This window comes from Ascidia mentula, chromosome 9, assembly GCF_947561715.1.
Source record: "Ascidia mentula chromosome 9, kaAscMent1.1, whole genome shotgun sequence".
NCBI classification, from domain to species: domain Eukaryota; kingdom Metazoa; phylum Chordata; class Ascidiacea; order Phlebobranchia; family Ascidiidae; genus Ascidia; species Ascidia mentula.
In genome coordinates this window covers 4,946,062-4,972,291 of record NC_138574.1, presented here as the reverse complement: position 1 = coordinate 4,972,291, position 26,230 = coordinate 4,946,062, and the positions used below count along the sequence as shown (strand labels likewise).

The 26,230-nt window shown below is 34.9% G+C and overlaps 1 protein-coding gene across 1 annotated transcript; it reads left to right on the top strand.

Annotated features, from left to right (window-relative positions):
• The first annotated feature begins 1,739 nt into the window (after positions 1-1,739).
• LOC145913922 (uncharacterized) lies at positions 1,740-25,780 on the top strand. The gene is made up of 62 exons (XM_083001691.1): positions 1,740-1,770; positions 1,995-2,104; positions 2,380-2,535; positions 2,942-3,066; positions 3,163-3,276; positions 3,336-3,453; positions 3,517-3,645; positions 3,776-3,858; positions 3,953-4,056; positions 4,116-4,251; positions 4,627-4,709; positions 4,786-4,914; positions 4,974-5,072; positions 5,279-5,446; positions 5,527-5,609; positions 6,500-6,644; positions 7,067-7,102; positions 7,184-7,271; positions 7,393-7,481; positions 8,076-8,228; positions 8,530-8,653; positions 8,972-9,139; positions 9,279-9,396; positions 9,594-9,719; positions 10,054-10,196; positions 10,353-10,489; positions 11,503-11,674; positions 11,903-12,081; positions 12,269-12,348; positions 12,537-12,659; positions 12,918-13,062; positions 13,250-13,414; positions 13,548-13,670; positions 13,825-14,010; positions 14,105-14,258; positions 14,560-14,745; positions 15,171-15,376; positions 15,897-15,986; positions 16,047-16,200; positions 16,526-16,643; positions 17,296-17,426; positions 17,614-17,707; positions 18,692-18,821; positions 18,946-18,990; positions 19,077-19,264; positions 19,473-19,644; positions 19,812-19,927; positions 20,098-20,239; positions 20,525-20,673; positions 21,065-21,185; positions 21,424-21,567; positions 21,634-21,752; positions 21,942-22,152; positions 22,450-22,536; positions 22,642-22,803; positions 23,595-23,765; positions 23,863-24,000; positions 24,070-24,210; positions 24,474-24,623; positions 24,882-25,076; positions 25,276-25,478; positions 25,736-25,780. Exons 1-62 carry the CDS (start codon positions 1,740-1,742, stop codon positions 25,778-25,780), a joined length of 8,130 nt encoding a protein of 2,709 aa, XP_082857817.1.
• The last annotated feature ends 450 nt before the right edge of the window (positions 25,781-26,230 follow it).

Here is a 26,230-nt window from a genome sequence, read left to right as displayed (position 1 = left end):
TTTACAATACATACTGGAGTAATATATATGACGCCGAATTGTGATACTGCTACAGGAATTAGTCGACGAAAAGGCAGGATTGGACCGGTAACAACTGGTAGTAAATGGCGTAAAAGGTTTACAATCATTCAGCGAGGTGATCAAGAGGTCAACTTGTTAAACAAAATCAACCGAAAGTGCGGGGTTATCTTAAGGGTGGTGTGACGTCCAAAGAGACAAATTACACAAATTGTCTGTATACATAAACGTATGTAATATTTTTGTGAAGTATCTCGAAGTAACGGATAAGTATCATATGACCAGCAAGGTCGCTATTTTTGAGAGGATTTGTTCGACAAAGTAATGTTATTTAAAAAAAAACAAGAAAACAAACATTCCAGGCATTTCGGACAACGGTTGCAAAGCTCTTCAAAATCCCACGTCGCTGCAAAGCAAATACGATAACTTGCATGATAACCAGCCGAAGTGCAAAGTTCACACCCTGGCCAGTACTAGGTACGAGCGAAGCAACTCATCGTCATGCGTCAACCAGGAATAGCTCGAATCTCCTGGTCGTGTGAAGTTATTGTTTGATGAATGATTGCCCGTCGACCAACCTTTGTGTAAGAAATTTTAACGCGGTTTTAAATGTTGACTTGTACGTGTGTGTAATTGTCCACTGTGGTTAAAAAAATTATACTTGGATGTTTTGTAATACTCTACGACGGCTTGTTTGGTTTATGTCAAAAACTAAATTTTCTTTACCGCTTGTAGGCTACTTCTTGACCCCTTTTTTGGCGACCAAAATAATTAGGCCTGTAACAAGTCAGCAATATGCCGCAAAAAATTTTAATCAAATTTATGACTTGATCAACTTTGTCACCTAATTTTGACGTTCGTCTGATCACGTTGATTTTCTTTCGAGGCAATGCGTTAATATGTTTCAGGGTTCTGGGCAGCCATCTCCAAATATTTGTCTTTGCATAACCACTCTTGTGTGCTTGGGCATATTGAGCGACATGCAACCGCATTAGTCGCATACAATGTCCCAGGCATCTGTTAAGATACAAGGAAACTATAAAGAAAAAAGTTCGCGTTTGGGTTTCAAACCTTTCTGTGTTCGACGTATTAGGGATTCGCCACAGTTGAGACGACTAAGTGGATTTGTTCCAATTTTTTTACTTATTTTTATCTAACGAAGCGAGTAATTGTTGAAAGTTGAGCAGTCTGAAGGTATTGTCTCTCGACAGAGGTATGTTATAATCACAAATACATACTTTCTGCTAGTATTCTATCGAGCACTTCAATTTTGTAAAAATACTTCCCCTAGTTAAAAATGCTTTTGGGTGATATAAATTTGAATAAAACTGTACCTAAGGCTTGGCGAAGATCCGTTTGATAAAGACCGACACAATACAATTAAAGCAATAGTGCCAGACTGTCATATTATAAAGTAACATCTACCATCTGCATTAGTAATATATTACTTCTTCAATGAATGCTAACATTTTATGTTTTTAAAGTTAGGTATAAACTGATAGTAGAACTGTTACTTTTTACATGACGGAATAAAACACTCTCCCTAAAATGAAATCTCTTGTCGCGTGGCCGTTATTCGCCATCATCCTAATTGGCGTAGGTAAGTATCTTCGATACGTTAAATCGTGGATATGAGATCTATACTGTTGCATAAAAAGTAACTACCGTAATAGGTCTACGTCGTATTTGTAACTTTTGAATCTTCTTGATTATCTCGAATAATGGCAAAGTTGCAAATTTCTTGTAAGTTGGGTAAAGCAGAGGTTGGCAATTAGGGCGTCGTGATGCACCGTGAGAAGTTATAATATTGTTTGGACGTTAATAGCTCAGGGTTTTTCCAACTCTGTGCCGTGAAGCGGGTTCAGGTATGCCGCGAGAAACATATTTAAAATATTATAGGCGACCGCTGCAGTTGTCACCAAACCAAGACTACCTATTGTTTCATTTATAACTTGAACTGACAAACGATTTAATAGGATCCAAGTGTACCGTGAGCCTCAAAGTTTTGAGTACCGCTACACAAGATTCGTCGATTTTCATTGAAGACTTAAGAATTTTATTTCCATTTGGGCTATCATACTGTGAAGTAAATAGAAAAATTCGCTGATTTGTTTTCGTTAAAATTGTCAGTTTCGTTCATGTTCATCGTCATCACATTTTGTATAGGACGAGTTTGTCAACGACCCATAAAAATTGCAAACCACTGCATCAATAAATTAAAATGTTTATTTAAGAAATTTCTTGAACAGATGTGAGTCAAATTAATGGGCGGGTAAAAGTTGACTAGAAGCCTTTCTGCGACTGAACCTATTTATTTGAAAGTATAATGTGGTATAGTTCATTAGATGTATTGTTAATTAGAACAAGCTTTCGCTGCTTGCCCTGATGATTGGAAGGCTTACAACAACAATTGCTACCAATTCCAAACCCAAAAAGTTTCGTGGTCTCATGCAGAAACAGCATGTCAATCAACCGGAGGCCATCTTGTCAGTTTTGCCGATCAGGATGAACGGGTCAGTGTGTTTTCTGTTTCAAACTATTTTATGCTTTTGGGCCAAAATTCATGTCCCTTTTTTTATTTGAAAGACCAATATGACAGATATTTTCCAATGTTGTGGTCTTTTCAAATGTCAATAAAAAATTTGTTGTTGTACAGTGTAAATGCTTTGTCATGTTTTCTTGCTATAATGATATCAATTTACAACTACTCCTAAACTAAACTAGCAAACACTTACTTCATCAATATCAGCAATAGATTACACATGATATCCTTTTTGTTTACTAAATGGCTTACATTTAACTTTTTTTCGTAATGTGGAACCAAAATTGACATTAAATGAATTTTATTTGTAATGTTATAATTGTTTGTATTTGTAATCAACAAAATTGCTTTATTATACCATCAAACTTTATATGTGCCTAGAACTGGGTATACCAAACAGGGATTGGACCAGTCTCAGGTCAAAAATGGTGGATTGGATTAAATGACCTCGACAATAATGGACAGTGGCTCTGGAGTGATGGAATTCCTGTGTTAAATGATGTGCTGTAAGTTTGGTGCATTTATTCTGGGGCATGCTTGTTTGTTCAAAACTTATGGGAATAGATAAAATGACTTATAATAAAATATTGAATGATTTTTAGACTTTGGAGAAGCGGTGCACCAACTATTAATCAAGGAGAATTATGTGTAACTTATGAGGGAGGAAATGGACTTTATCAAAATACAATGGATGATACAAGCTGTAATAGCTTATGGTATATCAAACTTTTTGCAGTTTACTTCCAAATATAACAAGCAATATGCACTTTACAAGGTATTATGTTTGTAAAGCACCACAAGAATCCCTGGAGCTATGTGACACTGACAGGGGTTTTGAGGCATTTGAATCGAGTTGTTATGTGTATGTTGATCAGTCCATGACCTGGCATGATGTAAGTTTTTATATTGTGGTTTGCTGCTTGCATTAGAAGAAAGAAAATTAAGTCAATTTGTAGGCAAATGATTACTGCTTGACCAATTTTGATGGTTATTTGACTTCCATTGTAAGTGCTACTGAGGAAACTTTTGTTGAAAATTATGCGACCCAAGCTGCCCAGGACATATGGATTGGTTTATCAGATACGGTAAAACAGATGAGAGTGTTTTAGATTTTTTATCTGTGATTCAATGTAGACTTTTCCTTCTTGTATCAAACATTTCAATAGAAAACCATTTTTTTGCTTTACTTTGAAAATCACTTATATTTGTTTTTAGTCAACACCTGGTTTATTGGGCTGGAGCAATGGCCATGATTCATTGAGCTATACAAATTGGGACACGGAACCACCAAACATAATGTAATATTTGTTGTTCTTTTTTCTTTCCTGTGGGCTTTTCTAAGCGAGTTTAAAATATTCCAGTGTACACAGTTGTATAAAATATATGTTACAGACACACAGGAAGTACATGCACAGAAATGATATCATCGTCAGGATTATGGAACACTACAAGATGTGGAGAAGACAAGAAATTTGTCTGCAAAAAAGGACAGAAAAGTGAGATTTATCACTAAAAGTAATAATGGTGGAGTTTCAGTTACTTTACTCTTATTTAGCAACTTGTCCTGATGGATGGATATATGGTCATGGAAAGTGTTATGAGTTTCATTTAAATGATGATTTGTTTACAACATGGACGGATGCAAGAGATTATTGCTATCTTCGTAATGCTCGGCCAATCACCATTGAAACGTGGGTGATTTCTATGAATAACATCAAACTAAACATGTGGTCATGATGATTATCAGCAGATATCAATTATTAAAAACATTTAGTTTAAAGAACACACAAGAAGCACTTGCTGAAAACAAGATTAACCCGGTAAAATTTAGGGATGTATATTTCACCCTATGGGCATCGTCAGCTCGTTTATGAAATGTATACAAAACATGTTGTTGCAAGTGTTAATCCTTGGTATTTGTGCACATGGGATTTTTATTTTGTGTCTATATTGTACTTGCACATTCTATTTCAAAATAAAATAGACTTAAATTATTATGAAGACAATAGTGTTTTTTCATTGATGAAAATTATGTTACAAGTAAACTTATTATTTGCTTTCCCTAGTCAAGAAGAGCAAGATTTTCTGGTTGCATTCTATAATCAGTGGAAATCTGATGGAATTCTGCAAATGTGGATTGGTGCCTCCGGTATTTGGCATAAAAAATCAAACAGCAATAAATGAGATAGTTTCGTTTATGTGACTACTTTTGAACTATTTATTAGATTTGGGACATGATGATGTTATGACTTGGTGGGATGGAACACCAATAACTTATTCCCAATGGGATGGAGATTACACCAAGTGGCTTGTGTCAGGAGTTGATGACTGTTCTTGGGTCTACACCGGAAAAAGTATGCTGTGGAAAAAAAATGATTTATGATTTTGATATCATTGTGTATTTGTCTTGCAGCAACCAGCAACTGGGAGGCTGGAAACTGTTTTCAATTGCAGGCATTTGGTTGTGAAATTAGTGAAGGTGTAAGTCTTTCTCCCATCCCAATACCATCAAGTATGTCCTAATTTTTTAATGTATTTTTTATCACTGTTTGGCGATATCTATAAAATTAGTTTAAAGACTTTATATATGTTTAAATTTTTGCGCTTTTGTTCAAGCAATAATTTAAGAATTTAAAATCTTATTTTGTTGTATTTAATTTTTACAACTTGCTTTAAGTTAGGAACATAACTGACGGTTTTTATACATCTTGCTTTAAGTTAATTACACATGTTCGAGCGGATGGAGATTGCTTGAGGGACAATGTTATTTGTTCCATGACACACAGCTCAGCTGGGATGATTCCAGGACATTCTGTCAGAGTGCACAGCAGGGATATGGTGATTTAGTGAGCATTCACAATGACGTCGAACAAACATTTATATCAGGTAACAATGATGTGAAAGACAAAAAAATGTTCTATTTGAGAAAAACAGACCAAACAACTTGTGTGTGTTTTTTTTCTCAGGTCACCTTAAGGGCCAGTCATGGATTGGATTAAATGACAAGGTCTTTGAAGGATCATATCAGTGGTCAGACAACACACCCCTGGTAAGTAAATACAGTTTCTTTCTATTTTTCATTACTCTGTTAAAAGCTATGAACTGAAGTTCTGTGTATGATGTTGTAGTACATGCTTATATACAGTGACCAAGTACCATGATATAACATACACCACCAATAAGCATCTTCACTATTACCAGTTTTTTCAAATAGCCCACAAATATTTCACACTATACCGCAATGATAATTTGAAACACTTTTTTTACTAGTTGTCTGGAAGGTTTGTTAATTTTGACCAAAAATTTGTCTGGCTTCACTTATGCTTCCTAGTTGTGGGGTGTTTCATTAGTTTTAACAAAAAAAGGCAAATTTAGTCCATTGAAAGTTGCAAGGACAGAAATAAGGTTTTAAATCTTCCTTTAAATCTTCAAGTTAAAAAACTTTCTGAGAGGGAGGTTGAAAATATACGAAAAAATCAGGTTTTCATTTTAGTAATACAAAACTATTAAAATCTTGGTCTCCATTTTTGAGTATATCAGTTGTAGTGCAGTCTTTAAATTATAGTGAAGGAGGCCAGTGGTGCAATCAGGTCAATGGAGTAGTTTTGTTAAAACATTGCTTGAAAACGTCCTTGATAAAAACCTGTGTAAAAAACAGGCTTCCATTTTCTGTGAAAGTAAGCATATTTTTTCCAACTGTCTAGGAAACTTTCGTTTCAGGTTAAAATCTTTCAGTCTTCTTTAATTAGACATATATATTTTGCTTCGTTAAAAGCATCATCAGTGTCTATAAAAGCAAATTAAGAATTAGCTTGCAACAGAATGGGAAATGATTCCCAGAATCAATTCTCAAATATTTTTTTCCATGTTATTTATCATCAGTCTACAGCCAATTCAAAACATTATTGACTCCATTGCTAATATATTTATCATCAAAAGGACTTCATCAATTGGAAATTCAATCAACCTGAATCAAATGGAGATTGTATACGAATAGTAGGAGTGGACACTGAAGGAGCGTGGGGGACTTGGAATGACCGAGAATGTTTTGAAGAAGTTTATCCCATTTGCAAAAAAGCTGCAGGTAAACTTAGTAAATAACAAACAACTGTAATAAAGTGTAAAAAAACATTGGGCCCTAAAACAAATAGTTAGTTAAGCGCAGCCTGAATAGAAAATATTTTGTTTTCTGTGTTAAAGAATAACCTCACCTTTGACACAAAAATTGCTTTGCCAATAAATTAGGAGGAATGAATGTTGTTCAACTTTCATAAGATACACATATTGCTTCTTTTACTGTTTTTTTTACCAGCACGATATAGGATATAAATAATTAGGACATGCACCTATGTTGTAAATGTTGTTAATTTCATATTTTGTTTTATATCATAAATGTTAAGATTTTAAAAATAAAAAAAAAATTACCACAAATGGGCAATACCTGCTTCTGGAGGTTTTTCCCAACTTCTACTAAAATTTTACTTCTTATTATTGTGATTTTTGCAGTGAGTGTCATACCACACTACCCACCTACAGTTGAACGTGAGTGTTTAACACAGTGTTTCTCAACATTTTTTTTTACATAAAATATTAGGAAAATAAAACATATGTATCTTTTTTTAGCTGATCCCCATGAAAGTGCTTGCGGGACAAACTGGCTTCACTACTCAACAGATCACAGATGTTACAGAATTGAGAGCAAATATACAAGGTGTGTTTCAACAATTTGCCTTATGGCTATTAAATTATGTCAATGCTTTTAAAAAAAGAGCCAGAGATTTTCCTCCAATGGTTTGTTGCAAAAGTTTTGATAAACTATTTTTGTATTGAAGACAATGGGCAGATGCACGATTGCAATGCCAACAAGAAGGTGGTGATTTGGTTAGCATCAATTCTCCTGGAGAACAAGCATTTATTGAGAGTGAGTCAACTTTCTTTGACTTTTCCTTCATAAAATTAAAATAATATCTAGTTTTAAAACAGAGTAACTAAATAAATGTTTTCTCACAAACCTTGCCTTGCTATGCGAACGCATGGTATTACTTCTGCGTTGTCTGATTACGGTGGTGGAGATCCTTTATGCATGTGAAGGTCGCCTGACAAGTTGTGCGCTTGCACACCAGTGTATACCTTGGCCACAATATACCCCGTGCAACCACTGAGCTCCTGTAGCTCAGTTGGAAGAGCGTTGGGCCTGGTTAGCCCAGGGTCGTGAGTTCAAACCTCACCGGGAGCTTGATTTTTCAGATCTCGCTCCGACTTGCCGGGAAAAGTGGCTGATCCAGCTTGGCTGCAATGCCTTGGCTGCGAAGCCTGTGAACCTTATGATCAGAATATTAGAGGTGTGATGGCCAAATATAAAAGGGCCTGTGCTGTAGGGCGATCCTGCCTTGCTATGCGAAAGCATGGCATTACTTCTATGTTTTCTCACAAAAATGAGATATATGACCTTTTCAAAGTTACTAAGGTTAAACTATGTTGTAATACGGTACCGAAGAATTATTAATATTTTTAGATTACATTGTGTACATGGATGCTGCGGCTTTGTGGACTGGAGGTCTTGACGCATATAATGGGCCTGACTTTTTCCCTGATGCAATTGATGCTTTTGATGGTGGTTGGAGGTGGATTGATGAGTCACCTTTCAACTATGTTAACTGGTTTGCAGGTTGTAATGACTTTTTTGCATTTGCTGGACATGGATTAAGTAAAAGAAGAGAAGTGTGCTTGTTTAAGCATCACAACCTAGTGATTTCTAATCTTAATAAAATAACAAAATGTGATTCTATTAAATTTGATCAAACAAATGATTTATACAATTTGACACAAATTCGTGTAACTAAAGCAAATGTTCTGTAATATGGGCATTTGTTTTTTTGTTTATTATCACAAAAAATACAAACAAAACTTTACAAAAGCTTAATGCAATGACCAATTGTTTAGTTTTGTGTACTTGCTGTTTATTTCAGGTGAACCAAATGGCAACTTAGATGAAAACTGTCTCCAGATAAGAGCAGATAGCTCTGGTATGTGGAGTGATGTACCTTGCACCAACTACTACCCATTTATATGTGAAAAGGATGATCCGGAACAGTAAGTCTATTTGCTTTTCAAAAATTTACAGCCTGTTATTTGTGTGCACCTGCTATTCATAGCTCAATAGACAAATAAAAAGAAAAAAATTGGTTTAGTTTTATTTCTTACTTTTTGATAATTTAATGAAAAGTATCTGTTAAATTTTATTTTTGTGCTTGATTTTTTTTTGAACAAGGTTACTTTTAAAAGCTGCAGACTAGTGTATGCATAAGGTCTCACCAGTTGAGGTGTTGACAGAGGCACTGGGCTTCTCTTTTTGTGATAGTATTTGTAACAGTGTTAATGAATTTAATTAGTACCAACATTACTTTTCAGCCATGAAGAAGAACCTGATGTAGATTGCACATCAGAAGATTGTTGCTTCCGTCATGTAGGTGTTGAAGTTGGAGGTTGGGTTCTCGACAAGCAGCTTTCTTCATCCAGCCAGTGGAAAGACACTTCTCCTGCAGATAGAGGAAGGCTTAACACATTGGATAATCACATGTATGCATACTTGTTTAATTGCTCATAATGTAGAAAAATCAACATGTCACTAATGCTCAACCACTCTTTTACTGCTTTTTAAACTGTTGATCAGAACTATCAGAAAACCTGAAATTAAATGTGTTTATTGTTCACTTAGTGGTGTGCTTGATGTTGGGCCTGGTCTTGGTGCTTGGATTGCAGCAGAAAGTGATCCTGCTCCATGGATACAAGTTGACCTTCTTGACTTCTATGAAATTCGTGGTGTTGTTTCACAGGTGAACGGTTAAAAAAGAACAGTGTTTCTGTTTGCCCATTTTTTTAATGTATGTGTCTTGGTGCTTTTCAAAGATGTTTTTCTGTGGTTCTTCATTGCTGTTATTCTGTTTTTATATAATTGTTGCAAAGTTTGTTTATTTTTTATTTAAATAAAACTTTATATTATTTAATTATTTGTAGTTTACTTACATTTTAGGGGAGAAATGGTTTAAGCCAACCTGAAAACCAAAACGATTGGGTAAAGAAATACAGCATCCAGTATCTCATCAATAGTGCCAAAAATCTATATGAAGACTACACTGACATAGATGGAAGTATAACGGTACAAATTTCTGATGTTTTCTTTATGATTGAAACATTTATGTCACAATTTTCTTGTGTGAATATGTACTTTCTTCCATTCCGGTAGTGATGCATCATGCTGGCCCTGTTACAGAATTCTTTTTATACATATTATGTATAAAAAATCTGAAAAATTTGTTAGAATTTGAAATATTAATATAAAAGTGCAAGAATCACCTGAAACAATCCAGTTATAAATATCTAGAATTCATCACAGGGAATATAATTCTTAGTGCCGTGTGCCGGTGACCATTGCTTTATGTTTTGCTTAATGTTCCAAAATGGGTACAACTTTAAAAAATTTTAATTTGCAGATATTTGATGCAAATTATGACCAAGACTCACAAGTTACCAATGTCTTTCCACGTCCTATTGTAACGTCTGCCATCAGAGTTCTACCCACCAGTTGCAGGCATAAGTGTGCAATGAGAATTGAACTGATTGGATGTTTGCCAACGTAAGTAAAAGAATAGTGTCCTGGCTTTAAATTTCCTGTAAATAGTTAAGTATCTTTAACTATAATAGGAATCCTATAGGCCATGCTTTTAACTGACATTTTTGTGAATGAAAATTAAATTTCTATTTAGCATTGCATTAAAATATTCATTTGCAGATGCATCAGTTCACTAGGCATTTCAAACGATGTAGTTGACAACACATACCCAGTGTTAGATGACAGCATGTTTTCTGCTTCATCATTTCAAACAGGATTTGAACCATACCATGCCAGGCTTGTTTATGCTGGGGAAGGTAGGTTGATTCAGGAGACTATCTTAAAACTATGGGTGTCTTTTAGTTATAAAATGTACTAAGTTCAAGGCTGTTAGTTAAATATTGGCAGATGATATAGATCATATATTCTAACTCAGTATTTCGTTACCTTTTAAAGTTATATTTACCCTTAGTAAGTGCATACGTATATGTGCATTACATTGCTGCTTCTGAACTTTGGTGGTTAATTTCTCGTTTCTAAATGACTTGTAGATAAAAAACAATAAACAACACCGGATCGGTGAACCAAGCCACCCTGGTAGGCTGTCGGTCGATACCGTATCTGTAGTAGCTGAGTAAAACTTTTAAGTCAATCTTTCAGACAGCTCTTTTAAAGATGTTTTTATTTTTGTCAGAAAAATATATTTCGCTCTGAAAAGGGCATCATCAGTTTCTGCAAAGTGTACAAAACAGCGTAAAATAACTAAGTAGAAATCTGCCACATAAAGGAAAGTACCTTATTCAAATAGACTTGTAGATAATTCTTATTTCCATGCTAATTCTAACTAAGTTCATCATCACATACAGTTCATGATTGACAATCTTAGTTGGATACAATTTCATTAACACATGAGGGAACCAAACACTGTCTGGTTCACCTTGAAGTTGTTTTCTTCAATGGGCCCAATAAAAACTTTAATATTGAGAGACATTAACTGTATTCATGTTTAGATGCAAGTTTTAACTTAAAACTCATTGTTGTAAGGTTATGCATGTTTTCAAAATTTATTGTAATACTGTTTTGTATTTGTATCTGTTTGATTTAAAATTATGGTTTAGCAAAATTAATGTTGCTGTAAAAAATTTACATTGTCATTTGTTGGCATTGATTAGCCTGTTCTTTACTTAACAAAAATAAACTAACATTTTCTTCATAAACTTCGACGTAGATTGAGATTTTCTTCAAACATATTGGATTGTAAAATTAAAAAAGGCCTCTGCTCTGACCAGCATGAGAATTAAACCAACACATACTTTTTAAATGCTTGTAGGTCTTCAAAACATCCAACACTACGAAATGGATTCTTCTGCTTTAAGTTATGATACAGCGAGGGCATTCTGTACACAGATGGGTGGTGACTTGTGCATGTCTACAGAAATTTGTCCCGATGGCACACCCATCTACACTGGAATTATAGATGGAGACCAATGGTCACCTATTAGGTAGAACAAAAGAAAGAATGCTCACTTTGTCGGGTGTAATACTATAGCTTTGTAGGGAATATTTTGTGTTGCATGCTTCATCATTTCATTGTCCAACCCCACTGTTGTAATTAGGGACTATTTCAAATATTCTTCGGTTGATAAATAACCAAAAAGCTTCTCTTATGTCTCTCAAACATTTTTGCCCAATCCCTTAAACAAAAACATTGTTATTTTTTCTTTTTAAAGTGATCGTTATAACGATTGGGTACAAGTTGGTAATGATCAAAACGGACAAGCCCAGCGACTTTGCCAACGTCACAATGATTTGTACACCCCACCAAATTGGGGTCTGGTTACTGGTCCATGCTACCCATATAACACCACTGAGGATGATTGTCCCCATAAAGGACATGTGTGGTGTTGTGGTAAGTTTTTTTAAAGATCCATGCTGCAAAATCATTTTGGTTTAAAAGAAACTAATTAAAAGATTATACGCTGCTATTGTAGCATGTAGCTTTTTGTTTTTGGCATTCCTGACACAATTTCATCCAAACGTAAATGGTTTATTAGAAAGTACATGCATTAATTTGTTTGATAATATATCATTTTCAGCGGTTAATTCGAAAGTATGGAAACCTACGACAAACAGTGATCAGGAATATTTGCAAGTTGACCTTGGTGCTGTTAGAAAGGTAAGTGTTTTTGCTATGTCAACAGAATGGGCAAATTCGTTCATCTTGTGAAAGAATGAAGGCTGAATATAAACAAAACAACATAAAACAACATCATGAACAGTAAAAATTTTTGTCTGTTTGGGTAATTAAAATAGCTAGGAATTGTAACCTGTGTATAAAACAACTTGTATTTCTTTGGTTTTCAGATTTCGGGGGTGTTGATTCAAGGCAACTCAGAACTTGACGAATGGGTGACTGACTACAAAATCGCATTCAGCACAGATGGAAGTATTTTCACCAACTACAAAAAGGCAGACGGCGGAGACTCTGTAAATGATTTTTTTAACAGCAATTAAGTTCATGGATGTCCCAGTGAGACAGTTACCAAAACATTAGTCATGACCATCTTTATGCCTTTGTCAAAGACTAATAAAACATATATTTCAGGCCCAAAAATATTTTTACATGAATACTTATACAAGAAGAATGTAGATAGGGTAAAAATAAAATTATTGAATCAAGTATATTCTAAGTTCCATCAATGTAAAAAAAAATTGTTTGATGCAAATTTCTGACATTTTTTGCAGATGTTTCCAGGCAATTTTGATCGAAACACACCAGTTGAAGGATTTCTTCGTGAAGCAATTTCTGCCCAACACATCCGTGTGTTACCACAAGCTTGGAACACTAACATTGCAATGAAGATGGATGTGATTGGATGTGATGTGGGAGGTAAGACAATAACTACATTTGAAAAATATTGGGATTAAAATGCTGATTTTCACTCCTTGCGATGAAGAATGTTCTTTGTAAGTTCAGTTTATTAATTTCTGTTGATTTAACATTTTATGCTAAGAATATTGGCATTTTTTATTCGGATAAGTTATAACAGACACATAACTTGTTCCATTACATTTAGACATGGCATCATGCACTGACCAAGCCACAAATTATGAAAAAGAATCCTTCGAAATAATCTGCCCAGCAGGTTGTGATTCCATCACTGATAAACTGTGGGGAACTACAGTGTACACTGATAACTCCTATATCTGCACTGCAGCCATTCATGATGGCAGAATAATGGGTAATTAACTAAAAGTCCAATTTTATTGCTTCTTCCTGCAAAATGTGTATTGTATATTATCAATACAAGAAGTTCTTCTGGCAATACTATTTATAAACACAATTGCAATGGTATTTCATGTCTTATTGTGCAGCTGATCATGGTGGAGTTGTGACAGTAAAAAAAGTGGCTGGCCAAGATTCATATCAGAGTTCTACTCAACATGGTATTACTTCAAATAGCTATGGACCATGGTCTGGATCGATTACGTTCCAAGGTTTGTTTTTGGTGTAAAGCAAGTAACTAAATTATCTATTGACTTGTAAATTTTTTATTACACAGAATGTTAAATATTTTCTTATTTCACAACGAGCTTGTATTTTTTTAATTTTTAATTGCCTAATTTTTAAGTAGGTTTCGTTGTGTTACAGGAGACCATCTTGGTTGTCCAACTGGTTGGAATGGTTGGAAAGACTGGTGTTATTACTTAACAAGAAAGTCATCCAAGGTTGATTATGAAGAAGCTAATGATAGGTGTCAATTCTATGGAGGGAAACTAGCAAGCATTCACAGCCAAGCAGAGCAAGATTTTGTCACCAGTCTTGTATTTTATGGATGTACGTTTTATTTGTATTTTGGTGGACATTATGTATTTTACCCAAAAGATATTACTACAACAGTTTACATATTATTATTTTACTGTAACTGTAGACGGATCAATTGATGATGTGTGGATTGGAATGAATGATTTTGAAACACAAAATTATTACAAGTGGACAGATGGTAGTGATGTTACTTACACCAGATGGGACTTTAATGAACCTAATGGCGGAGAAGAACATTGTGTTCACATGTACAAGTGGAGGTAAATAATTGACTTTTATTTTTTTGCTGTTAGCTCTTGGCAGTAAAATCATCACTTCAAAACAAAATATTCATGATTTACATCATTTTTAGGTTCAAAATATTTTTATGAAACCTTTTGTTTTAGATTACTTTTATCAAAGAAGACCATATTTTAACAGTTGTCCAACTTTTAAACTTACTGAATTGGTCCAATCTTTATTAACATATATTGTAGTTTATCTCATTAAAAAAATGATTTGTTTTTATTTACTCTTTATCAAAAAAATACACCAAAGCATTTTCACATTTGCAACGTTTAGTGGTTTATGGAATGATAAGAGTTGTGATGCTGTGATGAACTATGTGTGCAAGATGGAAAAAATTCCTGTCAATCAAGCTCAAGTAGAAGTTGATGGATGCCAACATGGTTGGCTTGGTAACGAAGCATCTTGCTATCTGATTGATGTTAACCCATCAGTGTGGGTGAATGCTGAGGATTTCTGTCAGTAAGTTGTCGCTTATCAATAATAATCTAGGTAGTCTAACTTTTATACAAAACTTGAAAAAAACTACCTTTGTTGCGCTAACATATTGATCACATTATTCATGCAAAATTCTTGCTTAGATTTCTTGTGTAAATGTGCATATTTTTCATTTAATATGGATGATTAGTGATATTTGGTGGTGCTAGATAATTTTAGACAGCCCAGTGCGACAAAAAAACAGTTATATATAAACTATCATCCTTACAAAATAGGACAAAGTTTCTAAAATATTTCCAATTTTGGCTTATTTTTTAACTAGGCTGATGGTAACCCTGTTTATAACATGCTACAAAGTTGAAAGTTGCCAGGTTGTAATAAAAACTATCTCGATCAGAATGGATACATCTTTAGTTCCGAACTAAAGTAATTCATAAACTTGTTTAAAGGTCTCAAGGAGGTCATCTTGTAACAATCAACAACTACTATGAACAAATGTATCTGACGAGTCAGGCAGCACAAACTTCCCATCCAGGAGACCAGGAAAATTTCTACATTGGTTTAAGTGCTTATATTGACATCTCTGGAACGATGACATTTAAGTGGTCTTCAGGGGAACCAGTTACCTATACTGCATGGGATAAAGATGAGCCATGTAAGGTTTACATGCTATGTACTACACAAGTGTAGACCAACTTGACTGTATTGGGGAACGTCACAAACTGTTAGTTTATTCTGTTGGCCATTGTTTGATAAGGGATGTCACGGGTAGCTTAGCACAATAATTATGTGAAAATCTTCATTACACATACATTGGGACAAAGTATCTTCCACTTTTCCTTTATGACAACTGCCAATTTTTAATATTTTACAAATTTGAAACATAAGATGGTGACTAGCTATCTAGCTGACATAAAAATGAGCTACTACCCATTGAAAGCCATACTTGCCGAATAGCCTTTTGTCATAGCCATAAAAAAACAATGCCCTGTCGTGCATAACAAAGGGTTATGTGAGGCTGCAGTTGGACCATGTGTACTACACTACTTATGCTAATTTTGCATATATGCCCTAAAAAAATTGTTTGTTCTGTTTATAAACACATTTTGGTTTTGTTTTTAATAAAAGCAGGATATGTTACACTTCTTAATTCCTTCTTTTGTCTTTTGTTGAAGATATCGTGCATCAATGCGTGTTTCCATTCCAATATGATAACGTTGAATATTATGACTGTGTCTCAGAAGGCGACCTCTATGATCGATTTGGTAACAAGGTTGATAGAAAGTCTATAGATTACCCAGCTTAACTTTGACAATTAATTGCAGGGGTTGCATGGTGTTCTGCTGATGCTATATATGATGGTCACCCTGTGTCGTGTGAAGGGAGGGAAAATGGTCAGGTTGGTTGTATTGTGATGGATAAAGACACAGGTTACTGGTCACAAGCCAACCCTGTAGGATGTGGATCCCCTGAATACAGGTCAGGTTTTATATAACATCTGCATTTGTCACTTTACGAGATTTTTTACTAATAATCTAGAAATCTATGGTTGATTGGGTTTGTGGTATATATTTTTGATTTGCAATCACATGATGGGTTGTTTAGTGTGTGTCTTCTCAAACTGTGTGTCATGTCACACTGATGTGTTGTGAAACGGGTTCATGTCTGCTGCAAACTTTTCACCAACTAACAATAATTTATAGAAGAGTTTCTTTATGTGTTGTGTGAAATTGTAAAATACCAGAATATATTACAATGACCCTAAAAACTTTGAGAACCCTGGATTACATTTATTTTTCAACAGAATTTGTGAAACACCACGGACTGGTTACACAACACCACAAATACCAACACCACCAAGTCCGACTGGTAATTGTCCAACTGGTTGGTGGGGATGGGCAAACTCCACTTTCTGCTACCAGGTAGGAAATTTAATGCAGAAGTTTAAAACATAATGTAAAGACTGAAATTATAATAATTTGGTTAAAAATTCTGAGAATAAAGAGACTGGCTCATACTGTTAAAAACATTGACATGAAGATGTTGTTTTGGAGATTAAAGCATGTCATTGTTTTCAACAGTATGGGCCAGTCTCTTTAGTCTCAGAATTATGAGTAATTCCATTAATAGTGTCCCTTTGTTATGCATTTTAATGCAAATGTAGCAGCAGAATTTATTGTGTTAATGATTCAGTCTTGCAATTTTATATATTTATGCAAACCAAATCAGTTTAAAACATTGGCATTGGACATAAAAATTATGCTACATTTGTATTTTGTAGTCACCAAGGCATTCATATGGGTTTGTGTCAACCCTTCATTGGAAATTGAGACCTCTTTTATAGAATTTCCATGTGCCTTTTTAGAATTTACAAACTGGTTAATAAGCATCCTAACATTTGTTACATGTTTTCATGATAGAACCTTTTTATTAATATTTTTTAAAGCTGTTGCTTTTCATCTGTGTTGTTTTCGTGGTGTAAAACTTAGTGAATTTTATACTTGGATTTACCAAAATCAGTAAATGTTTGCTGCTGCCACTATTCAGATTAATGGTTGCTGCTTTTTGTTTCAGATCAATGAGTTTTCGGATGTTGCACAAAGGTTGTCGTGGGAAAGTTCCAAACTTCACTGTGAGTCAATGGGAGCAAACCTAGTCAGTATTCACAGTGCTGAGGAAGAACAGGTTATAATGGATGGAATGAAGTAAGATTTTTTTTAACACAAGATGTGGCATAGTAACTTCTGTGCGATGACAATCACGTTTGTTGACTAATTGAAATGTCAAATAGTTTATCAAATATATTGGATATAATAGGCTTGGTTCAAATAAATAATTTTGAATTTTTTTATGCAACTATATTTCAGTAACCACATGCAAAACTTTTTGCAGAGGTTATGATTATGGTTTTTGGATTGGTTTGAAACGACAAACTGATGGTCAGATGGGATGGTCCGATAAAACACCAGTTTCCTTCACTCACTGGGTAAGTGGTTGCAATTCATTAAAAACATCAGAACTTGTGATTTTTAAATAACACTGTAAACAATGCTGAGTATAAATAGACTGGCCCATATTGCTATTAACACTGTCATGTTAAAGACGTTTCGACAAAAACTTTTGTCATCATCAGTTTGACTGACGCGATTGGTAGAGACTGACATCATCAGTTTGACTGTAAACAATATTAAGACAAAATTTGCAGTTTAGTGACTATTTATAAATATCAATTTATATTAATGAAATCAAATTATGATATTTTGCAATCATCACCTTTTTTGGTGGTATTTGTTGTTCATTTTTGTTTTGTACTTTTTCTAAATTATTCATGACTTTTAAACCAACTGCAAGGTGGTTGTTTTGGTATTTCAGTATATATTCTGCTTTGACTGCATATTTGTATTATATATTAAATTTTGACCCACTATTTGTCAAATATTGGCGACATTAAATCTTTTACTGTGATGATCTCTTAAAATAGTCACCAGTTATGCCAGGAGTCTGCAGCCTTTGCAGGGTCTCCCTTTACTGGTTTTGTTCTTGAAAGACCTGCAAATTTGGGACATTTAACTCTAACCTTCCTCTTGTTTTGTCAAGATGATATCATTCCATTTTGAACTATAACATATTACCACCCATTAAACCAGTGATTCCCAACCTTTTTGTGATTGCGTACCACTTAGAGGTAAACAATTTTCGACGCGTACCACCTAGTTGACTGTTAAAAGTAACCTAGGGGATGAAGTAACAAACATTATGGCATCACTTACGTTTTTTCGAACTATATCCCCAAATTACGGAAAGGTGCTCGAGTACCACCTGGAATGCCGTCGCATACCACTAGTGGTATGCGTACCACCAGTTGGGAAACACTGCATTAGACCATATAGCTACTACAATTTGTTGAAGGCTGTGGGTTGCTAACATTTGAGTTTTGCTGTATTTCATATTTATTTGTTTTTCTCAATAGGGTTCAGGAGAACCAAACAATCATGGTGGAAGAGAAAATTGTGTGCAAGGTTATTATTCCCCGGACACACAACTGTGGAATGATAACAATTGTGAAAGTGTTAAGAGTTGGATGTGCAAAGTAGAAAGAGGTAAGTGGTTTAACAGGATGTTACAAAAAATTTTTTTCACTGGCTTTGATTTTTGAGATCTTGGAAAAATAGGACTAAAACTCCATATTCTTAATTGATTTGTGAAATAGAGTTGTTTTTCTAGGAAAAGATCTTCTTGATCCAATTACTTTACCTCCACCCACACTTTGTAAGTAATCATTTATTTTAGTTATTTACAAGTTTCTTGAACATAGCATACACTTATAATACTTAATGCATTATCTTGCTTTTTAGCACCACAAATTTGCGGTAGTGACAAGGCTTGGGCTGCTTACACTAATAGTCAAAACAGACAGAAGTGTTATTACTTTGCCAGCTCACCGATACAAAGCTGGCATTCTGCTAACACTGAGTGTCAGAGTTATGGTGGCTCCCTTGTCACAATTGCTACACTGGATGAACAGGAATTTATAATTGACTATGTGCGTACTGCCTGATACTTACTACATTTAAAGCAAAGAGAAATATGTTACTTATTATAAAGTATATGCATACAAAACAATTAATTTTATGGTTTATCAAAATTTTTCTGTTGTAACAAGATTAAAAATAATACAGTTTAACCAGAAATGCTTTTGGCATATGTAATTCATTTGACTACATTATAAAAAGAAAACCTTGTATTTTAAGGCTCACAAAAGTGGGGTGGACAACATGTGGATTGGTCTGGTGCAAGATGGTATGGATGGTCCTTATATTTGGGTGGATGGTGTCACACCATTGACATTTGAAAACTACATGGGTGGACAACCAGACAATAATAATGGTCATGAACTGTGTGTTGAAATGTTATCTGCATCAGGTGGGGATTTCTTGCATGAACCATTAACCAACTGCACCTGACCATCCTGGTGTAGCGAGGACCATGAAATCACCAATGTATTTTTTTTTATAAAACCAATGACTACCTAGGAAAAGTTTTGTTGCAGTTGGAACAAGTAAGTTCAACTTAGCACACATACGTTTCAGGTTTGTGGAGGGATGCCAATTGTGGAATAAGCAATGGATTTATTTGCCAGAAAGATGTTGGGGCTCAACCTGCAAGTCCGACCCCAGCACCTGTTATACATGGAGGATGTCCAACAGTGAGTGTGTTGAAAAATTAATAATATTAACCAACAATTTACAACGAACCTGATCTTTTGGAAACAAAGATCAGTTCTACTGTCAATTGCCACATGTCTGGTAACAACAGCAGCACAAAAACCCACAATATTTGTGTATATGGAAAGTATAACCATTATATTGTGCATAGGGTTGGATGCCATATGGAAGCAAGTGCTTTCTTGAGGTTGGTTTCACAGACGACACCCTGCGTGCAACGTGGGATGATGCAGAAGCATATTGCGAGTCACAGAACAGTTTCCTCGCTTCTCTCACCAATCCCTACTACAATGGTAGGTTGTAAAATCATTCAAAAGCACACACAATTATATGCAATAAACATGGATGTATATAATCAACATTATGTGCACTTTTATTAGGGTCAACTGATCCTTTTACATTCTGTGAAAGTTATTTTGTCCCAACATAAAAATATAAACATAATTAGTATGATGTGTTCAGTATATTTACTAATAAGATAAATCAATTTCTGTGAGTTTGTAACCCTTATACTATCAACAGAAATAGGTTTAAGGCAAAAACACAACCACAGTAGTGTAACTGCCACCTTGTTTCAGCTTTCCTTACATCAAAACTTTTTGTATCGGCTTCCAATATTTGGATTGGATTAAATGCCAAGGGAACTAACCGTCAGTTTGTTTGGTCGAGCAACGAGGATGTTTTATTCACAAACTGGATGGCTGAAGAGCCAAATAACTATGAAGGGGTCGGTGCCTATGTTTACAGTTCGTTTTATGTATCTGTGTTTTTGCATAGCATTCAAACTATAAAAAGACTGCAGAAATCTCTCTGTGCTGATAGGTGTTGACTAACAGATCTTTCTTTTATATCAGAATCCTAGGAAACTAAAAAATCATCGTGTAAGCTGCATACAGATGGCCACTGTTTCGACCTAGGTCCAACTTACAAAATTCATATTTTTGGCATTGGCTCCACTTTGCCTAAGAAATCATCATTATAATGATCTTTTATTTTAACAAACTAAAAATTAATATTTCTATTTTAGCAAAACAAAAGATCAAACTAACGCTAATTATGTGCAATTCTTTTTGAGTTTTCTGGATATTTAAGTTATTTGATTTTACCTTTATGTAAAGGCTGAGGAATGTGTTGAGATGTCTTGGTCAGCAGACGGTGCAGGAAAGTGGAATGATCAAAGGTGCAGTGATGTGCGACCATTTTACTGTTCAACAATGAAAAACCCAGCCTTTCCTCCATGTAAGTATATTGACATGTTGTAGTAATTTGTGTCAATATTTTGCACATTTAAAACTACCACTGAATGCATTTTTTACCAACTGATTTCAACAAACATAAAAAAAATTTGATAAAATTTATGTGTTCTAAAATGAGACAACCCTGACTTCTTAACATTTCAAAATCAATGCAAAAGTCCCATGGTTTATTATGTGCTATTTCACTACAATGCACTGTAAATTCTTAAAATCATTTACAGCGACTGATGATGCGCCAGACTGTCCTCCCAACCAAAACTTTGTACAGTGGGACACCGGTTGTTATAAGGTATACACAGATACAAACATGTACAAGAACTGGCATGACGCAAGAGCAGCTTGTCAAAATGAAGGACAAGTACATGGTATGTAATAATTTTAAAGCTGATTTCAATATTTGTTTATGTTGTAATGTTTAATTGTTTTTGTAGGAATTAAAGAAGATTTGTCGAGTGTGTGGAATGTTTACGAAAATAATTTCCTGATTTCTCTTTTCTGGCCACAAGAAAATGTTGAAACATTTGATACCATGTGGATGGGAATGTATTATGTAAGTTGAAAACTAGTAGAGGCTTAAGACAAAAGGCATTCTTCTTTCAGCATAAAACAAATGTATGAATCTGCAAGGGTATAACACAAAAAACACAAAACATAACAAAAGGTGAATTTTACCTATTTTTGGGTGGTTGGAAAAAATATAACTTTCTGGGCTTTATAATATTTCTACTTTGTATCTCAGAATGAGTCTGACGGCGAGATAGTTTTCATGTGGTCTGACCACTCACCTGTGGCTTATTCAAACTGGGACACTGATGAACCTGTGGATACTGGAGAGGATACAGGATGTGCAGTGATTGATAAATATGGGAAGTGGAGAATGATGAAGACATATGAAGGATCAGTGTCCTGTCGTTCCACCAACCTCCCGTACATCTGCAAATATGAAACTCGTGAGATTATTTTTGTCAGGATCACTGTGGAAAATATTAAAACAAACTATGTATTAGTTTGGATGTCATAATTATCACTGTTGATATTTCCTCTTTGAGTGCACATTTGCAAATCCCTGCCCAAGTTCTGGTATTTAGTTTATGCACCAAGTATAAACTAAGTTTTTATTCTTTCCCTACAAATAATTGTAATTACTAGCCCCAAAATATTCATTTTAGTTGTATGATTTAATGTGTTGGCATCTTATAGTCCATTAATATTTTGATGTTTTACTACATTATATTTGTTTATTTCAGTTGAGATTCCAGCACAAGATCCTGGTGTTGGAACTTGTGAAGCAACGTGGGCTGGAATGGGAGATTATTGTTATCTTGTCCAAACAGGTCAGATTCCAAAATATTACAAAATGTGTGGAATATTTGACCATTGAACCCTTTGTCTTGTTTGTGTTTGAAAACTCTTGCATTAATATGTTTCCAATATCACAGGAGCAAATTCAGCAGATCAGAGATCATGGGGTGATGCAGATGCTGTTTGTCAATCAAACATGGCTTACCTTGCCAGTGTACATAGTGATCTCGAAAACAAAGCTTTCATAAGTTGGACTGACCAGAGACATGTGTGGCTTGGATTGAAGCGCAATGGATGGGGTATGTACACTACATCTTGGCCTTGGTAAATCCTTAAAGCATTTAGACAATCATTTTTAGTGTAGCCGAGCGAGGCTTTTAGATAAATAAAAAAACATCAACTTATTATAGAATTTAAGAATAAATATGTGAAATATGTATAAAGTGGAGAGTTGTAGTAATTTGTAAACAACATGCTGCAAATGTTTAATAAATAAGTTTTACAGGCTGTACTGCATTTTGTATTATTGGCTCCACTTTGCTTATCATATGATTATTGTGACATGGGGCCTGACAGCACTATTGGTTGAGCTTTGCTTGGCCATAGTGTTTCCACCTTGTTTTCTCCGTTAGGTTGCACCTAGTTTGGTGCCCAACAGATGACGGTGATTGTATAGTCACCACAAAGTGGAAGTCTTTGCTTGGCCGTTTGGTCAGCAAAGTTGTCTGATAGTCACTCCAGCTGCACTGATGAGACCTTCTAGGTCAAAACAGTGGCCATCTGTCTGCAGCTTATACACTGTACTGCATTATTTCACATGGCACAGCAATGATTGTTATACTATTTATCCTGTGTGCTTTGTTATATGTTTCTCATGATTGTTTTTGCTGTTGTCATGGTTGGGTAAAGTTTTCTGCCAAGTTTGTGATGAACAGTGACCCAAACAGTTGAATTTACAGTTTTTGTTAAAAGAGGCCTTATCATGATTAATTTGTGGACTTATGAACACATATCAACATTTTGACAATATATGTGGGCTCGATATATTTTATAAAGGTGGAAAAATAGATAAAATGTATTCGTGTTAAAGGTGGATGGGAATGGTCGGATAGCAGTGGTGTTGATTACACTAACTGGGCTGATGGTGAACCTAACGATGCAGGAGAGACTTATGAGGGATGCGTGGAATTGTGGACCAATGCAAAATGGAACGACGCATTCTGCTCAGAAAATAGAGGATATATCTGCAAGAAACACAAAAGTAAGTGTTGATATACAAAGTAAATTGTTTGTTCCTTCACTTGGTTTTACTGGATTCCGAAACACTCTGAACACAATGTTTTATATTATTTCTAAAGTGTACAGCACCTGCACATTTCCCATTGATGAGCGACAGGATTGTGGTTACCCTGGAATAAGTGAATATGAATGTCAACAGAGGTTGTGTTGTTGGGACATGGCAGGAACTGGACCTCACATGTGCTACTACTCTAGATGTAATGATTTGCATAGAAATTACCTATTGCATTTTCTCTGTTTGTAAACTATATATACTTGTCTTACAGCGGATGCAGCATGTTTGGATAAAGGAGGTAAATGCAAGGATTATGAACACAATTCTTGTGAACTTGGGTATGAGCAATTCCTATGCAGTGGTGATGGTGGACAGAGATGTTGCTTCGAATGTGCAGAAACAGATGACACTTGTAAGTTGTATTGAAAGGCCAAAAAAAGAACAAAATCTTTGGTCAAATAATACATGTATATTTTTCACACAAAGCACTAGCTTTTAACAACAGGATCAATCTGACTTTTGCTAGAAATATATATTTCACCCTGTGTGCATCATCAGGTCTTCATAGTAAACAAAACAATAAAATTATGTAAAAACGTCTAAAAAGCGACAACAATAAATGGACTAGGGTTAATTTATTTGTGATCAAAAGTGTTTCAAGTTGTTATTCATCAGGCAACAGCCAAGTGCAGGGTTGGGAGCAAGGTGATGGAGCTTGTGAATCTGGAGGTTATGGTACTTGTCAGTACAACTCAAACTACTGCCCTTCTTTTGTTTATGAAAGCAGCAAATGTGGAGGTCCAGCAAATAGGCAGTGTTGTGTCAGTAAGTGAAATAATATAAAAGCTCAAGAAAAAATGTGTGTTTTTTCCAATGTTTGAACACATACTTTGTAAATCCTCAAAACATCTACTTTTAAAAAAATATATTTGTTTTAAAAAAAGGCCATAAATGTGGCTTCAACATTTACAGCAATGATGGTTTGGAATAATACTAAAACTTTTGTAAATTTCATGACATTTGAAATTCTTATTTCTTTGAAATTTACAGTTTTTTGAAAGTGTACTTTTTTTCAATTTCAAGCAAACCCTCCAACTAAACCACCAGAGGAGCCATTAACAACTACAACCCCGAACAACCAGCCCCCAACCAACCCAGGGGAAACCACCACAACACCCCCATCTGGGGTGACAACCACAACCCCTCCCTCTGGGGTGACAACCACAACACCTCCTACAACAACAGATGGAGTAACAGAAAACCATATTCCAAACAATGGTATTTAACAAAAGAAAAAGTATCTTTTCCAACCGTACTTAAGTTATGGACAGAGTAAAAATCAGTAAAATGTTCATAAATTTATGCCGTAGAAACCATTAATGACTTAACTGTTTCCTCTAATAAAATGTATGGAATTATAAGAATATCGAAAAGCTTTTTGTTGCAGGTAATAAATGTAAAAATTGTATGTTTGTAGGTGGTGGTGGTTTGGATGCAGGAGGTATTGCAGGAATTGTCATAGCAGTTGTGTTTGTGGTGATAGCAGTGGGAGCTGGAGTGATGTTGTACATGCGCGGTAACAGGGATCTTTCCTTTGCTAAACTTGGTAGTTTATATGGAACAAAATCAACCAGTTCAGCATCTGGCTTTGACAACCCTGTTACATATTCCAATACTAAGGTAATGTCATATAAGCTTTATAACGAATATTCAGGAGCAAACTCTAAAAGTTTTCAGAAATCTGCATTATTTTTTTTTATACTATAACTATTACAATTTATTTGACCTTGAGAAGCAAAATATTTTGCTTTTCTCTTATTGTATTGTTACTGATTCAATTATTATACAAGGGTTTCAATTTTTTGAAGGGGAGTGATTTAAAGATTTTTTTTTATCCATTTAATTTGATAATAAATTGTTATTTGTGATATTTACAGGACATGGTTGATATGGAAAACGATTATGGAGAAGAAGATGCCTAAAGTGCAATATTGTTTTTGTTTACATGAAAGTTTAATTTTTTTACATATGATTACTTCCTCCTGATTCTCGTGATAAAACTTTCCAATATTGTGAAGGAAATATTGTCATGGTTAATAAAGTTTTGTACACACAAGATTGTAGTAAATTGTAAGTGATACAGGAACTTATACAAGCTACACTGTATTGTATATTCACTTCATAGCAAATACTTTTGGGGCAGGGGCTGTTGGTCATCATCAGGCACAAAAAAAAATTCTTTTACAACAGGTGGTTTGCAACTGTTTTCACGAAATGTCTGAGGCCGGGTCCACACTCACGCTTTGCGCCGGCGGATTTTTTGTTTGTTTCATTGTACCCCGGCGTGCGGGCGTACACTCGGGACATTGTAACAAACAAAGAATCCGCCGGCGCAAAGCGTAAGTGTTGACCCGGCCTAAGGACCTATATAG

What these genes read in the sequence shown, in the direction of transcription:
- LOC145913922 (XM_083001691.1), top strand. Translation starts at nt 1,740, where the DNA reads ATGGCAAAGTTGCAAATTTCTTGTAAGTTGG. An exon ending in GAAAAGGATGATCCGGAACA is followed by an intron (nt 8,654 to 8,971) that starts GTAAGTCTATTT and finishes ATTACTTTTCAG; the next exon opens with CCATGAAGAAGAACCTGATG. An exon ending in ACCTTGGTGCTGTTAGAAAG is followed by an intron (nt 12,349 to 12,536) that starts GTAAGTGTTTTT and finishes TTTGGTTTTCAG; the next exon opens with ATTTCGGGGGTGTTGATTCA.